At 42.1% G+C, this 17,338-nt stretch overlaps 2 protein-coding genes across 2 annotated transcripts in view; one reads left to right on the top strand and one right to left on the bottom strand.

The window, feature by feature from the left end:
* LOC107599754 (tetraspanin-4-like) overlaps nucleotides 1-845 on the bottom strand; it is a 25,104-nt gene extending 24,259 nt beyond the window's left edge. The window contains exon 1 of the mRNA XM_016291434.1: nucleotides 1-845. This exon is cut by the window's left edge and continues 330 nt beyond it. The gene's annotated coding sequence lies outside the window, so the exon portion shown is untranslated.
* Nucleotides 846-5,068: 4,223 nt separating this feature from the next.
* On the top strand, nucleotides 5,069-15,982 carry taldo1 (transaldolase 1). Its single transcript, XM_016291433.1, has 8 exons — nucleotides 5,069-5,254; nucleotides 8,968-9,091; nucleotides 9,170-9,277; nucleotides 12,099-12,230; nucleotides 12,419-12,594; nucleotides 14,757-14,954; nucleotides 15,033-15,178; nucleotides 15,536-15,982. Exons 1-8 carry the CDS (start codon nucleotides 5,158-5,160, stop codon nucleotides 15,566-15,568), a joined length of 1,014 nt encoding a protein of 337 aa, XP_016146919.1. The 5' UTR covers nucleotides 5,069-5,157; the 3' UTR covers nucleotides 15,569-15,982.
* The last annotated feature ends 1,356 nt before the right edge of the window (nucleotides 15,983-17,338 follow it).

Raw genomic sequence — 17,338 nt, 5'->3', positions numbered from 1 at the left:
GGCCGGGGTCGCAGCCCGGACCCCCAGGGGCCAAATGATCCCCACTTTTGCAAGACTGGAGTCACAAAGTAAGAAAAGTGATAACACGGCAAGTTGGAAACCACAAGTCCAAAATCATTAAAACATACCCATTATTAGTTTTTTTTTCTTTGATGAAAAGGAGTATAGATTTTTTTTAAACAGGAACTTGAGGAGATGGCAGCGGTCTTTGGTTCGCAAGCCAATAAAGTCCAACAGAGGTCCACCGACTATCCTTAGCAATGTTTAATCACTTTTAACTGCTGATTCAATATCTTTCAGATGCACTTCAGTAATTTCCTGCAATGCAATTAATCCTTTCTGGACCCTCAATCAATGGCATAGATGCTCTAATGCCGCTTCATTAGGGAAGATATCTTACCACAATGATGCATGGCAGATCACCTCTTTACAACCATGCATTTGACCGGATTCATTTCTGACATGTGCATGCTGGCACTAGTGCCCCTGTCTCTTAACCTGCTCTCATTTTCTGGCAAACCTACAGTCAGTTTCTTTCCTTATTCATGCCACTTCTTTATCCTTCTACCTCTGCGTCTTTGTCTTTGGATTCAGAGGTCCGGCAGCGCGTTCGCACTCTGGGTTTAATAGCTTCACTCCATCGACCCTCTTCTGTCCTCTGCTGCGTCGGAGCGCTGCTCACTCCAGGTATAAAGCACAGTCCTCACGGGAGGCAAGAACCCAACAGCTACCGCAGAACAGGATCCACACCGCCTGTCTCTCCTGCGATTATTCCTACACTCGTACACCCCCTCAAACACACACACACACACACACACACGCTGAATGCACACAGTCTCTCGCCTCCTTTCTCTCTCTCTCTCTCTCTCTCTCTCTCTCTGGTAACTGTCATACAAATCATTCAGACTGGCACGCCTCCTCACAGCTCAACCAATCGTCTTCCGCTGCTCACCATCTTCCTTCAACACAGCTTCTCTGTATCTCACATCTCTTCTTATCAGTCCACACCATTCCTTACTAGTGATTACAGCAGTGTGATGCAGAATATCTCCTCTGCAACACACTCTATCTTTTCTGTTTCTTCATCTCTCCTCCTCCTCTTGCTGTTTTTCTGTTGTATTCATGAGCTGCTGGCATGTATCAGCACGATACATGCTCACTGACATTCATCACGATAAGAGTAAATGGCAGTGTGTCTTTGATTTGATACTGTTATGCACAAATAACATTTCATAATTAAGATTCTTTTGAATGCAGGATGCATCTGAGTGAGCTAATTTTTACCGCTGACAAAACAGTTTTACAGAGTTAATTATTTGAATCAGTTCCTTCAGCATATTTCTTCTTCTGAAAGCATATTTTTATATCTTTAGCGTTTTTTCTTGTCATATCCGCAGGTGTTTCTGTTAAAGGTCCCATATTGTCAAAACTGAAATTTCCTGGCTTTTTTCACGATTACTGAGGTCTAGGGGCTATGTAACTACCATATAAGTTTCAAAACAGTCAGTCCACAGTAAAATGCACACAGCCTGAATAAAGTAGCTGTGATTTTTCACGAACCGTTTTGACTTCCGTAAAAAGTTCAGGTCAGAACTACACAGTCACCGCCTTCAGTCACCCCCCCGAGCACCGCCCACCGTCCCACTCTCCTTTTGCCACACCCCCAGACAACATCACGTCCATGCCATTGCTGAGCAACAACAACACGGAAACATGTGGAAAAGGTTAACTTTAACCACGAAACCAGATCGGCCGCCCTGTAACGTTACACTCTCTCTCAGAGGATGGACGATCTGACAGGATTGTTATTATGAGGTGATCACATCTAGCGTGTAAAGTAAAGACAAACTCACCGTGTCTATCTTACATTATTGTTCCAGCCACAATTAATCACAACAATGTATATACAATTACAAATGATTATATATAAATCGTCAGTTTGTTGTTTTATACACATGCACACAGACATTATTTCATACAGGACATAGTCGTGAGATGCAAGAAACAGACATATGGCAAGAAATCTGTAGACGCGCCCATAACAACAAAAGACAATACTTTATTGAACCTTTTCTGATAAGAAGTGTGCGCTGCAAATGCGAGTATTTTTGTCGATCGTTTCTGTCCAGTCTGCTTGTGTTATCGTGTTTAACCACAGCTGTCATCGGTTTTTTGTCTGGCAGTGGCAGCAGATATGCGATCAGATTTCTAATTTGAGGCTGTATTACGTCGATTCTGGCACCCAACATCACAACAAGATGATATTTTAAGCTCCTCATGTAGCCGAATCTGCGCTGGTTTGAATGGGCCGCCTCCAACTAGCGCTGTGACGTCGCTGACCCTAGCTACCTGTGGTTGGCCTGAACATGCGTCACTCAGAACACAACAGGCCAATCAGAAGAGAGGCTCATGAATATTAATTAGACAGGCCAGAATCTACCTGTTCTCAGCAGAGCTCCTGAGAGAGGAGCTGTAAAATATATTGAGATGGTTTTTGGTACTTATACCGCAAATATATATTCTTAAGGACATCAAGACTTAAAATAAAACTGGTGTAAAATATGTGACCTTTAAACAAATTACTACAAAACTACTAGTACAAAGCAAACACATACAGTCGTGCTGTTGTCAGCCTACAGTGTTATAGTGTGCGTTCATATAAACATTATCTGTCAAAATATTGAGACCTGTGCATTAGGTCTTGCAGTGCAAAGGGTTGTGAATGTCTCATCTGCTCCTGTTAAACGCTTTTATTCCCAACTCACATTAATGCAGCCAACCTCATTAGCTGAGAGTCTCTCTAAACCTCAGTAATCCAGCCGTCATTATCAGGAGCGCCGCTGTCTCTGTCAGCTCAGATCTTCTGATCCAAACCTCTACAGTCTCACTCTAACCCCGTCTAAGCAATTCAGTGGTGAATCTGATTAGGTTTAAAAACACATTTACAAACAAATGCAAACAAACAGTGTGTATAGTTTTGGTGGTAATGAATGACCCGAAACAGAATATGACCCAAAGCTCCTTAATTTCTCCTCGCCGTTAATAAAGCAAGGTGCCAGGGCTCGCATTCAGCTTTTCCGTCTACAAGGATAAATCATAAAGTCCAAAAATTATTCAGACTATATGTTAATATATTTACAATATATCAAAATTATGAACAAAATGAGACATGGCATTAGAAATATAAAATCAATGTTATAGTGATTAAAAAATATATAAATAAGTCACATTACATGACCTTGTAAGATCCGTATTGATTACACCGCCCTGCATCATGTTTGCTGAATGAAATCCAATACTTGTATCTGACTCATTTTGGAGTGCTAATTCTAAAATTAGTGCCTGTTTTGCTGCTGCATATCACTGTTTCTCACAAAATATGATGCATTTCATAGCAGTTTTCCTTTCAACAACCACTAGCAAGGTGAAGAAGTCCTATATTCTCCCTTAATTAGCAGAAAAACTGCCACACGCTCACACATCCAATCATATATATATATATATATATATATATATAATATTAAATATATATAATAGTAGGCCTTTTTTGCCCTATACTGTTTGTTTTTGGAACCCTCCCCATTTAAATATAATGTTATATTGAAATCTGATTAATACATATTAATTACTCTATTTATTATGATCATCATTATTATACTGAATATTCTAATAATACACAGTGCTGTAAAAATCATCTGCTTGCATTACTGTATCACATTCTTCAATGCTTACGATCAAACAAGACCAGTTTATTGAGGTTTATAAAATGCAATGGCCTTCTTCTGTAACGATGTTCAACTCATTCTCACTTGATACTGATGTCTAGCACTTGATGTAGAGTCCAGGTGAGATCTGCCACATTTGAGGTGATATGTTCACTTTTTCATAAAAGCATGAAACTTGGTACAATTGTACAGGTTAGGGCCCTGAACATTTGCAGAAAAGGAGCCATCGTTGCCATGGCAACCATTTTACTTTCACCCATAACCAAATTATGTATTTTGTGTCATATCTCCTGAACCAAACATGATAACACAGCAAAGCTTATGTTTACCCCTATGTTTTGATGGTCAAGGATTACAATGATACCATATACACAAACATAAACTGTTCAGGTGAAGAGTTAGTGGTGAAATCAGCAATGTGAGAAGGAAATAACTGTCTCTGAGCATCACAGTATCGCAGCATTTACAAAAGTCCATATTATGGCTATTCATTGTTTTCTTTCTAAAGAAGCTTGCGATTGGAAAAGGCAAGGGAACTGGAATGACTGTAAAACAGAAGGACATTTTTATAATACACAACACAAGTCGAAGCAAAATGATATTAACCTTAAGTAGAGAACATCAGGTCATTTTAACAAGACTAAGGATGGGTCACACAAAACTTAATTCTACGCTTCATATAACAGGAAAACACAGTAGTGGATGTCGTGAAACATGCCAAGTGAAGGGAACAGCCGATCATGTGTTGTTACTCTGTCTAGATATGAACAGATAATCTACTATAAAGAGAACTTAGGATGCAATGAATTTTCAATCTGCAACATATTAAACACAAAACAAGGATCTGGTCAAATAATAAAGACAATTTTAACATTAATTAATAATACTAGACTTAAGAATAGAATATAGATATCAAAATATATACCTAGACTGAAGTCAATTCATACTCCAGCACAGGAGGTGGCGGTATGCGAATAAATCCACAGAAGAAGAAGAACGCGATGGCGTCATGAGCCGTGGCCCCGCCCCCACGCAGGCACGTCTCTCTCTCTCTCTCTCTCTCTCTCTCTCTCTCTCTCTCTCTCTCTCTCTCTCTCTCTCTCTCTCTCTCTCTCTCTCTCTCTCTCTCTCTCTCTCTCTCTCTCTCTCTCTCTCTCTCTCTCTCTCTCTCTCTCTCTCTCTCTCTCTCTCTCTCTCTCTCTCTCTCTCTCTCTCTCTCTCTCTCTCTCTCTCTCTCTCTCTCTCTCTCTCTCTCTCTCTCTCTCTCTCTCTCTCTCTCTCTCTCTCTCTCTCTCTCTCTCTCTCTCTCTCTCTCCGCTGAAGGTCTCAGTCTCTCTCTCTCTCTCTGCTGACGCTCTGAGTCTCTCTCTCTCTCTCTCTGCTGAAGGTCTGAGTCTCTCTCTGCGGCTATAAAAGCTCGGGTCTCGGGATCATGTCTGTGTCACCGGACAAACGGCGAAAGATGGAGTCTGCGCTGGAGGAGATCAAGAAGTACACGGTGGTCGTTGCAGACACGGGCGACTTTAACGGTAAAGTTCTTCTAGAGCTTAGGTTAGTTAGTGTTGAGTCAGTTTGCAGCACACAGTTTATAAGCGCTCATGCGGCACTTCATTAAGCCACTTATGCTGCCTGTGTACTGAAAACTCTGCGCTTTTCTTCGCTTTCCCCGAAGCAAACATGGTTAATGATTGCAGAAGTAGCCCGCGCTGAGGAACTAGTGTGCGACCCGAAGCCGTTTAGCGGAGCATCAGTGCTGAGAAACCTGCTGTGTCGTGTCGAGTTCACCAGATCGGAGTGAACACGGGATCTTGGTAATTGGTTTAATGCAAACTAAATCTGGGCGAGGGAAAAGTACAGTACTGTGTAGACGCATGGCCAGACCCGGAAGCGAAGGCGCCTCATCTCATGAATATTAAGCGTTCTACAGAGACGGGCTCTCTGATTGGCCGAGAGGCAGCTCTTAGCAAGTGGGCGATTGTCACACGACTAATTACTTAATGCCTTGCTTATTAATATTAATCATCTTATGTGCGTTTCTTAATATTTATGAATTTGGCTGACTTTATAAGTTCTGAGAGCAACACGGATTGTTTTCTCTGTAAATGCGAAAACCCATGAATGAGACCTTATTGAAAGAGGTTAAAACACGAGAATAGTTAATCTTATAATAAACGTATTCACTTTTTATTACATAAAATGACCAAATCAGTCACTAATATTGATGCAAAGCCTTATCTTGACTTACACATGAACTTTGTACAAAAGTGTGTGATTTTTAGATTGAATTTAAATCAGTTTTTCACAAGCGTCGCCAGGCAGAGTGAGACTGGAGAGTTGCTCTGGACGATAACTGGATCTCTGTAACTCCGTCCAGGACACACACACGAGCTCTGGATCTAATGCAGAAGGAGTCGGATGGCTGTGACTTGCATCAGATTGCATTGCTTCAGACTGTCTTGTGAAACTCGCCGCTGCCGATCAGTGATTTCAGTGTTTGCTTTTACACAAGGAAGCAGCGTCTGATGAAACTCCTGGGCTTTCTGCATTGTCACGATGAGGCAGTCCATCCTTTGACTACTTCCTGAACACTGAGTAAATACAGCTAGGGTTCAGCTGAAAGCTAATGTATGCTAGTGCGAGTGTGGAAGGGTTATTTTCTTCAGCTGATGAATGATAAAAACATTGATCGCCAATCAGAATCCCTGTGGCAGACACAGTCTGTGATGTCTGATTCGTTAACGCAGCTCTCTTGTTCAAGAACTAAAAACTACTCATGCTTTCTGTGGGTTAGGGATCTAAAAATGTCCTTAAAGGGGGCACTGCGCTGAAACACTGCAGGTAGTCTCAGGTCACGTTTATTATAACACACAGCAAGTTTGGTCTCTTGGTTTTCAGACAAAAACATCTTTTGGTGATAATCAGACAAACCGTCTAGGACGAGTTCGAAAAAGTAGGTTTTACGAACAATTAAAATAGCGAAAAAACTAAACCTTGCCATTTTTGAATTTTGGTGTTTCGACTCTGCATGAGCCAAGGATTCAGAGGAAAAAAATATTTTCATTTTGTGCCTTATGGTTCAAAAGTTATTAGCATAAAGAAATTTAAACTTTGGACACGTGGTGGCGCTAGAGAGTTGGAGTTAGAGACTCCAAACTTGCTGTGGTTAATGTTGAGACTGTCCTCTATCAGTGTGCCAAATTTCACAACTTTCCCGCAAGCGGTTCTATGGGCTGCTATAGACTTGCGGCGGAAGAAGAAAAATGACGCTGACAGATACAACAGGTGCGTGGCCCCTAACTATTCAGACTTGCATGCAAAAGGTAATTTTCCGAGAAATAATTAGGATTTTACGACTATTTGTAAAACCTCAAAATAGTCAGGGAATCCGGGATCTTTTCTTTAGTCCACCTATGAGATTTACGGCAAGTTGCCCAGACCAATATGGCAGCGGCGTTGACGTACGATCCAACGGCCAATGAGGCGTCTAGGTATCTTATACCTATGGTTCTACAGTATGAGAGCGAGAGCTGATCACTGACACCACTGCTGTTTGTTTTGACACGTGACACTGAATGCTGCACAGAGCGGGACACTTCAGATGTGCTTTAAAACAGACAGGGAAACTGTGTGTATACTGTAGTGCCTGTTTTCATATCATTACCAAGTCATTAATTTGTTGACTAGATGCTGCATTAGTGGAGAATGAACAGCAGTATGTTTGCTTTCAAGGCTGAGAGGACGGGAACATTAGCAGGACCTCAAATGGTTAAAACAATGTGACCAAAACACACGCGAGTCTGACGCAAATGCTTAATGTCATGATTGTTGACATCTATTTGCATTAGTTTATATCCAGCTGGTCACATTAATGCATTTGTTAGCAGCAAAGTTGCAGATTTAAAGCTGTGACGCGAGAAAGGTTCTGATATGGTGATTCAGCGACAGAAATCCTGCCGCCATTCACAGTTTTACATTAAATTACATTATATTTGTCCCAAATCATTGTTACTGTACATAATGACTTCACCCTAGGCTGTAAAGTCATGTGCTGTGCATTTTTCAGCTAAACGTTTGTTTCTGTATCTATAAAGTCTGAATGCTTTATATAGAGAGCTATAATATAGATCGCACGTTTTCTTTTTGTTTTGCTCTGTGTTTTTAAACGCCAAACTTCAAACTCGTCTCTGCCGCTTTTGATCATATTTGAAGTGAACTTTTGCCTGTTTGGTGATTAAATAAACCGTCCGATACGTGTAACTCCTGATAGCTGCAAGTTCTAGACGCGGCGCTGCGTTTTTGTGCGACTGCCATATTTTGTTATTTTGATTATATAATCATCACGTGTTCTAGAATAGAAGCAATTCAAGTGTGAGAGAATACATGCAATATCCGTATGTAATTTCAATGCTCTGGCCTTTGTGTAGATATTTAAAGATGGTCGTCTAGTTAGAGTGTGTTAATTTCAACATTTACTAATATATTTTTAAATGAAGTTGTTTCTGATAACATTAGTTTATTGTTTGTTTAGTTGGATCCCCATTAGCTTCCACAAAGAGGTTGCTAATCTTCCTGGGGTCCACAAATCTGCACAAAATGGCAAAAATCATACAAATAATTAAAATAAGAACAAAAATAAAGTGACGCTAATCACATCACAGAACTGTACCTATACACATTAGCAGTAGCAGCACATAACACATACATCTACATAGTTATAAGCATATCTTTACATTTTCTTCAAAACACAGTCAATGAACTAACTTTAATGATCAATATATAATTAATATTTAATTAAATCTTTTTTATTCATGTACAAAGACTGGTTCAGTCCATTTTTTTAAAATAGTAAAGCACTATTTTAGTTTTCGTTCAGTATCCATTTGAAAAACTATCCCTTGATTAATCGTATCGGCCAGTGTGGTCTAACTTGGCTATAGGTATCAGTAAAATCTAAAATCGGTCGACCTCTGGTTACTCTACTCTTTTCTGAACATCCCATTTTGAAATACTCTTTAGACCTCTTCGGAGGACATTACAGAAAACATTTCCATCATGAGATGTTGTTTATCATCTTTTCACAATATTGTTCTTCTATTTATCCACAGCCATTGGCAGACTAACAAACACTCCAAACAGGGTTACCGTCTTCTCTGGTCAAAATATCATCAGTTTTTTAGAAGACATCAAGAATACTGTTGAGATTGCACTTAATATAATTTGCCTTGTTTGCTCTTCTCCGCAGCTATTGAAGAGTACAAACCTCAGGATGCCACCACCAATCCTTCTCTGATTCTGGCTGCAGCTAAAATGCCCACCTACCAGCCTCTCGTGGAGCAGGCCATCAAATACGGCATTGCTAACGGCGGGTGAGTGTATGGAGTACACAGATGTGTTCTGTTAGATAGTTTCTTACAGGTTTAATGTGCATCTTTTTGCAATTGCAGGAGTGAGAAGGAGCAGGTGACCAATGCCATGGACAAGCTGTTTGTGAACTTTGGTTTGGAAATCTTAAAGAAAGTTCCTGGCCGGGTCTCCACTGAAGTCGATGCGAGGTGAGAGTGATGCGACGCTACGTGATCTACGCTAGTGATGTGATGCCACGTTACGTGATCTACGCTAGTGATGCCACGTTACGTGATCTACGCTAGTGATGCGACGCTACGTGATCTTCGCTAGTGATGCCACGCTACGTGATCTACGCTAGTGATGCCACGTTACGTGATCTACGTTAGTGATGCGACGCTACGTGATCTACGCTAGTGATGTGATGCCACGTTACGTGATCTACGTTAGTGATGCGACGCTACGTGATCTACGTTAGTGATGCGACGCTACGTGATCTACGTTAGTGATGCGACGCTACGTGATCTACGTTAGTGATGCGACGCTACGTGATCTACGTTAGTGATGCGACGCTACGTGATCTACGTTAGTGATGCGACGCTACGTGATCTACGTTAGTGATGCGACGCTACGTGATCTACGTTAGTGATGCGACGCTACGTGATCTACGTTAGTGATGCGACGCTACGTGATCTACGTTAGTGATGCGACGCTACGTGATCTACGTTAGTGATGCGACGCTACGTGATCTACGTTAGTGATGCGACGCTACGTGATCTACGTTAGTGATGCGACGCTACGTGATCTACGTTAGTGATGCGACGCTACGTGATCTACGTTAGTGATGCGACGCTACGTGATCTACGTTAGTGATGCGACGCTACGTGATCTACGTTAGTGATGCGACGCTACGTGATCTACGTTAGTGATGCGACGCTACGTGATCTACGTTAGTGATGCGACGCTACGTGATCTACGTTAGTGATGCGACGCTACGTGATCTACGTTAGTGATGCGACGCTACGTGATCTACGTTAGTGATGCGACGCTACGTGATCTACGTTAGTGATGCGACGCTACGTGATCTACGTTAGTGATGCGACGCTACGTGATCTACGTTAGTGATGCGACGCTACGTGATCTACGTTAGTGATGCGACGCTACGTGATCTACGTTAGTGATGCGACGCTACGTGATCTACGTTAGTGATGCGACGCTACGTGATCTACGTTAGTGATGCGACGCTACGTGATCTACGTTAGTGATGCGACGCTACGTGATCTACGTTAGTGATGCGACGCTACGTGATCTACGTTAGTGATGCGACGCTACGTGATCTACGTTAGTGATGCGACGCTACGTGATCTACGTTAGTGATGCGACGCTACGTGATCTACGTTAGTGATGCGACGCTACGTGATCTACGTTAGTGATGCGACGCTACGTGATCTACGTTAGTGATGCGACGCTACGTGATCTACGTTAGTGATGCGACGCTACGTGATCTACGTTAGTGATGCGACGCTACGTGATCTACGTTAGTGATGCGACGCTACGTGATCTACGTTAGTGATGCGACGCTACGTGATCTACGTTAGTGATGCGACGCTACGTGATCTACGTTAGTGATGCGACGCTACGTGATCTACGTTAGTGATGCGACGCTACGTGATCTACGTTAGTGATGCGACGCTACGTGATCTACGTTAGTGATGCGACGCTACGTGATCTACGTTAGTGATGCGACGCTACGTGATCTACGTTAGTGATGCGACGCTACGTGATCTACGTTAGTGATGCGACGCTACGTGATCTACGTTAGTGATGCGACGCTACGTGATCTACGTTAGTGATGCGACGCTACGTGATCTACGTTAGTGATGCGACGCTACGTGATCTACGTTAGTGATGCGACGCTACGTGATCTACGTTAGTGATGCGACGCTACGTGATCTACGTTAGTGATGCGACGCTACGTGATCTACGTTAGTGATGCGACGCTACGTGATCTACGTTAGTGATGCGACGCTACGTGATCTACGTTAGTGATGCGACGCTACGTGATCTACGTTAGTGATGCGACGCTACGTGATCTACGTTAGTGATGCGACGCTACGTGATCTACGCTAGTGATGTGATGCCACGTTACGTGACCTGCGCTAGTGATGCCACGTTACGTGATCTACGCTAGTGGTGCCACGTTACGTGATCTCTTTCATGGCTTATTGTGCTTAAACTGTCAAATAGACAAAAGTTTATTTTAAAAACACATGAATTACAAAAACAGTTCATGTCTGTGAAGGTAAACACCTGGGAAAGAGATCTCATGTTTATGTTAGATCTGTGGCAGCAGCGTAATATACAGTAAATAAATTAATCCACTGCTTTCTTGTCTCGTCTGAAGCTGGGACTCTAAATAGTGTTCTGTGCTCGTCTGTGCAGCCAACGATAGAACAGTTTGCATACTTTGCTCGAACTTTTGCCATGGCGTTAGAACTAGTATACAGTTGTCGCTTGTGAAAACTGAATAACGGCGCCGTGAGTGGAAACGTGCAGATAAAGGGACGGTGATATTATAAGAAGATCCCTTTGCCACGTCACAAAGGGAGTGAAATCTGACGTGCTCGTTTTTTCAGACGCTTGCAGAAAAAGGCTTACCAAAACAAAGTTACTGGGTTAATCGTTTTCACGTTTCCTGGGTTGGTAGATGCACCGGGGACCTGATTGTAGCACTATAGAATCCTCCGTCCTCATTTCCTTGCATCCTAAATAGCTGGAGCTAAGACATGAGGATACGAGGATGAGAGCAGCGCTTGTGTCTGGTGACAGGCCGCTTACTGCTGCTTTTCTTTGACACCAACGTTAATGTCCATAATTACCACTTACTGTGCTGTAGTATGAACCAGAGATTTACACATTCACACACACATACTCCAGAGAAAGACAAAAACTCACACATACTTTTTTGAATTATCAGTGTGTGTGTGAGAGAGATGTGTCCTAATGACAGATGTGATGTGTAATTTTCAGGCTGTCTTTTGATAAAGAAGCGATGGTGTCTCGTGCCCGGAGGCTCATCTCTCTCTATGAAGAGGCGGGAGTCAGTAAGGAGCGCATCCTCATCAAACTCTCCTCCACATGGGAGGGCATTCAGGCCGGACAGTGAGTGTGTTCAATCAGTCTTCATTAAGATTATAAGATGATATTCAGGTGTCACACATCTTCAGTTGTTGCTTCTGTTTGCTGTCATAATGACCACAAACAATGTGAAAGCTGATTCCTTCATATACAGCTGTATTAATAAACGGTGAGAGCTGCTCTGCTGACGTCTGTATGTTTGACTTTGTCAGGGAGTTGGAGGAGAAAGACGGGATCCATTGCAACATGACTCTGCTGTTCTCGTTCGCTCAGGCTGTTGCATGTGCTGAGGCTCACATCACCCTCATCTCGCCCTTTGTAGGGCGTATCCTGGACTGGTACAAAGAAAACACCGACCGCAAAAACTACGAGCCCCATGAAGATCCAGGCATGTTCTCCGATAACAGAACTTTCTCGCACATAGTGCTCTATATAGGTTTATTGTGAAGCGGGATGCTGTGTCACGGCTAAGTGAGCGTGCAGATATCATACACCGGACGTATCATTGTGTACTGCTCCAGTTCAAGGCAGCAGTCCAAAACAGTCAGTCTAACCTCCATACAGGATAAAGTTCAACAATGGACAAAGAGACGGCAAAGAGTTTGACATTGAGCTTAGGCCTGGGCGGTACACCATCATCGATAATGATAGAAAAAAAAGTTTGATATAGCGCAGAATAGTATCGCGCTTTTTTCATTTATAGGAGCGTATTATGAGTGACAACTAGACAGCTGACAGAACACAAACGCATGCTGAAACGAGTGCCTGCGACGAGGAGACTGGGAATCAAAAAAAGGAATATTAGTCAAATTTAAAATAAAAATTTGCATTCAAATGCAGAAAACGGTGGATTTGAATTTTAGGTGTGCGTCCGGGAGCCTTATCAGCGTTGCACAAGATGCAGTGATGATTTAAGTGTCGTTGCATTTTAATGTTTTTGTTTATCCAGTTGAACCCAGAAGATGTGCTACTGCTGCATTTATCATTCAAAAATATTAGAAATATATAGAAGCTCAATGCGGAGAAGATATTGTTTGGGTTAAAACCAAGCCATTCACACAGTCATAGTTGTGCATTTCAAGAATGCACGAAATGCGTTCTGAGGCATGAAGAGAAAGCCATGAAAAATTAAGAGGTTCAACTTTTAGAAAACATGTCACGAGAATTAGTGGGGGTTTTATTCCTTTCCACTGTGTCTCATATGTTTCTAAATGCAATTGTGTGATCGGTGATTGCTCCTGGAGGCCCAGCGTCCTGCAGAGTCCAGCTCCATCACACCTGCCTGGAAGTTTCTAGCGAGTCTGAAGTCCTTGTTTAGTTGGTTCAGGTTTGATTAGGGGTGGAGCTAAATTCCCTGTGGTTTTCAGAAACGGGTTTGGACATCCCTTGATTTATAAAAGCCATGGATGGTAAAATGTTTCTCCACATGGAGTATATACTTTATTATATTATTGACTTATCATTTACTAATTATTAGGGCTGGGCAGTTATCGCGTTAACGCATTAATAAACGCTGACAATTATTTTATCGTGCATTAATGCAGTTTTTATTATTATTATTATTATTATTTTGAAAGTCCGTTGCTCACTGGCTCTGAATACACATACAGACAAACCATGGGTCACAGAAGGGGTGGGATGTTGATCGGTACTGGTTTGGAATGGGCGTCATCACGCGTCTCAACCAATGAGAGCATTTGGGGAGGCCCTAACACCGTGTCTACACCGGATGTGAGCGGCGCGGCACGACGCGACAACATACTATAGAACCCATTATAATAAGTGATGCCGTCTACACTGGATGCGGCACGACAAATTCCCGACAGTAAACTGCTGCCTCGTTCTATCTACGACGTACTGACACAAAATTCAAATGATTTGCAACGGTCGCTTTGTCGCGTGACTCGTCCAGTCATTGTAGACAGACTTTAGCTGTTGCGGCGCATCATGACAACTGTTGCATCCGGTGTATAGGATCACAACGAATGACGGCACGTATGATTTGTCGTGTTGCGCCGCATCCAGTGTAGACCGCATCACTAATTATAATGGGTTCTATAGTATTTTGTCGCGTCGCGCCACTCGCGTCCAGTGTAGACATGGTGTCAAGACACACCATCACAAGAATACACGAGTTCTATGAAAAGGAGATTTTAATTTGATTACATGTTTAAGTTGAGGTTTACAATAAATATTTTAACTGTTACAATGTAAAGGGAATGCTGCTGTAAAAAAGCACCTTAATTGTTTAAAGTGTTTGCAAACCAAATAGTATTGCACTTCTGTTCATACAGCAGTACTTTTAAAATAAAAGTGAGCAATACAGTACTTTTGAATTCATTATTGAATTTTGCGCATAATGCGATTTAATCGCAGAAAAATTATGCGATTGCGATTAAAAAAATGTCATTCATTGCCCAGCACTACTAATTATATATTAGTTTATACTTATTTTTCCCAGCCCTAGTTATAAGTGATTCAAACTCTATGGTGTTTGTGTGGAGCATCTGAAACATTGATCTGACTCGAGCACACGCTTCTGTCTTTCAGGGGTGCAGAGTGTCACCAAGATCTACAACTACTATAAGAAGTTCAGCTACACGACGGTGGTGATGGGCGCCTCCTTCAGGAACACGGGGGAAGTGAAGGCTCTGGCGGGCTGTGATCTGCTCACCATCTCCCCGGGGCTGCTGGGAGAGCTCAGCCAGGACCACAGCACAGTGACGTGTTCCCTCACGCCGCAGGGAGGTGAGCATCAGAGCCACACGCGTCCCTCACGCTGAACCGTCCGGTTTGAAATGATTTCAGCAAATTGATCTCTTTCAGCGAAAGCGTGTGATCTGGAGCAGGTGCACCTGGATGAGAAGAGCTTCCGCTGGTTGCACAATGAGGACCGCATGGCTGTGGAGAAACTCTCCGACGGGATTCGCAAATTTGCTGCAGACGCCATCAAACTCGAGGCCATGATCAAGGTACAAAAATTTTCACATTTTCTTAATGTGTCCTGAGTTTTTATTTTATTTTTATTTTTTGATTGTGATCACATTTGCAGAATGCAGAAATAATGCATGTTAGTGAAATGTGAGCCGAACGCTTTTGTGACTGTCGACAGTCTCCTAACTCTGTTGGGTGATTTGAAGCCCCTTGATGAGGCTGAGTTATGAGACTAGTATTATCGCACAGTTTTATGTAATATTATTAAATGCATTGGGTTAGTCCATAAATGATGATATGTTGTCTTGTGTGCTGCACTTCTGTTTGCACTTTATTTGGGGGGATGTGGACCTCAGCACGTGCTGCATCATCTTTTTTCCCTCTGTTTGTTTCAGGAGAGGATGTTTAATGTGAAGAACGGCCAGTAGTGAAGCAGAGAGGACCAAACCCTTCACTCCCGCTCTGATTGGCCACTTTAGCTGCACTCTCTGGGCAGAAGATGTGGCTGACTTCAGTCTTAAGAAAGAATACATTGTGCTGTGTGTTTATAAGCCATTCACATTTTAACAGGAAAATTATCCTTTGAGCCTTAATGGAGTGCTCAGTTTAAACCATAAACCCCGACTAACTCTCGGCAGACCAACATACTTTGTGCTTTTACTGTAGGACCAATGGCTTTGAAGTTTACTGTAGCTTTAATAGTTTGTAATCCACTAGCTCTATCCATTTCTACTAAATTGGCATGGGAAGTGCATGAGTATTATCTATCTATCCAGCCACCCAGATGTTCTGATGATGAGAAGTGATCTTTTATCTGTCATTAAAATCATCTTTTGTCAGCAGAAGTGCTTTTAGGGTTTCTTTCTTATTTTCTTTGTTGGGTCAGTTGGCCTCTATCAAAGCATATGATCTGTAATCCACACTGTTTTAAGCACGTTTTGAATGTAAATACATTATGTAGAGCTTAGTCGTATTCCTTCAGCATTTTAAGCAATAACCCCCATAACACTGTGCTTTACAAAATGCGGTTCAGCCAATCATAATCAAAGATCAGACGCGATTTGTAATACCGTATTATACCATAGGACACGAAGATCAGTGTTCCTGCACATTTTGGCCTTGAAGTTTTTAATACTATTATATTTACAGGGTTTCCATGACGGTGTAAGACATGTTTGTGTATTATGTGTTTCTACATCATTACTCTTGTGTTAATGGGTTTGCTTTAATATTTTTTGCAATTACTTTTATTTAGGACGTTCACAATTAAGGCGTTAATAGTGTGATTATTAGGGCCCTCATGGATTTGCTGTCGTTTCTTCAAAGTGAATCACGTTTTTGAGGGCCTAAACATGCTCGTAAACTCTCAGAACTTTGCACGCGCATCAGAACTGGTGAAAATTTACATCTGATCTGGGTTTCAGAATTGGGCGTGGCAAAATGGCTTGATAGCGCCACCTATAAAATTTCAATGAAGTGCTTCTCCCGCTATGTTTCACGAATGTGTACGAAATTCGTACCAGTACCTACAAAAAAGTATCTTGGAGCGAAGTCCTAAACGCAACAGGAAGTCAGACATCTTGAATTTCCCCTACAATTTGTGCAGTTTTTGCCATTTTCAGGCCTTGTACTTTAATAAACTCCTCTTCCAGTTTTAATCGGATCATCTTCAAATTTGGTTAGTGTAATGTAAAGGCCTTTGCGATGCTGAAATGTGAAGATCTTGAGTTTTCGTTGAAGGGCGTGTCCGTGAAGGCCTGACCAATTTCTATGTTTCGCTAAGAAGCAGGAAGTTATAACAGGTATACGTCTGATCTACCCCAAACTTCACATGTTTGATAAGAGTCCAGGCCTGAAGACCGCTACATGCCAAACCAATGTTCAGTTATAGTCATAGCGCCACCAGCTGGCAGCAGGAAGTTTGGCACATATAACTGACTTTGAAATATTCCTCCTATATTTCCCACTTTAATTTAATATTGCCAACGGTTCACTGTTTTCTTGAGGCCACTGGGTGGTGGTGGCTCCGGGTGCAAGGGCCTTTTCAACGCTGCTTGCAGCTTTAATTATTATTATTATTTTCAGTTTAATGCATTAATATTTAACGCAATTAATGCCGCATCTATTTCTTACCTAGCTGAAAAGTGAAAAAAAAACAAAAACCGAAGTGAATTCGGTACTGGCGCACGCAGGGAAGC

This window comes from Sinocyclocheilus grahami, unplaced genomic scaffold (assembly GCF_001515645.1).
Source record: "Sinocyclocheilus grahami isolate Dianchi unplaced genomic scaffold, SAMN03320097.WGS_v1.1 scaffold271.1, whole genome shotgun sequence".
Lineage (NCBI taxonomy): Eukaryota > Metazoa > Chordata > Actinopteri > Cypriniformes > Cyprinidae > Sinocyclocheilus > Sinocyclocheilus grahami.
Note: the sequence above shows the minus strand (reverse complement) of the source record. Positions and strands in the feature narration are given on the sequence as shown.

Coding starts and splice junctions, on each gene's coding strand:
- taldo1 (XM_016291433.1), top strand. CDS start 5,158: ATGTCTGTGTCACCGGACAAACGGCGAAAGATGGAGTCTGCGCTGGAG. Junction 5,255..8,967: donor AGACACGGGCGACTTTAACG/GTAAAGTTCTTC, acceptor TCTTCTCCGCAG/CTATTGAAGAGTACAAACCT. Junction 9,278..12,098: donor TCCACTGAAGTCGATGCGAG/GTGAGAGTGATG, acceptor TGTAATTTTCAG/GCTGTCTTTTGATAAAGAAG.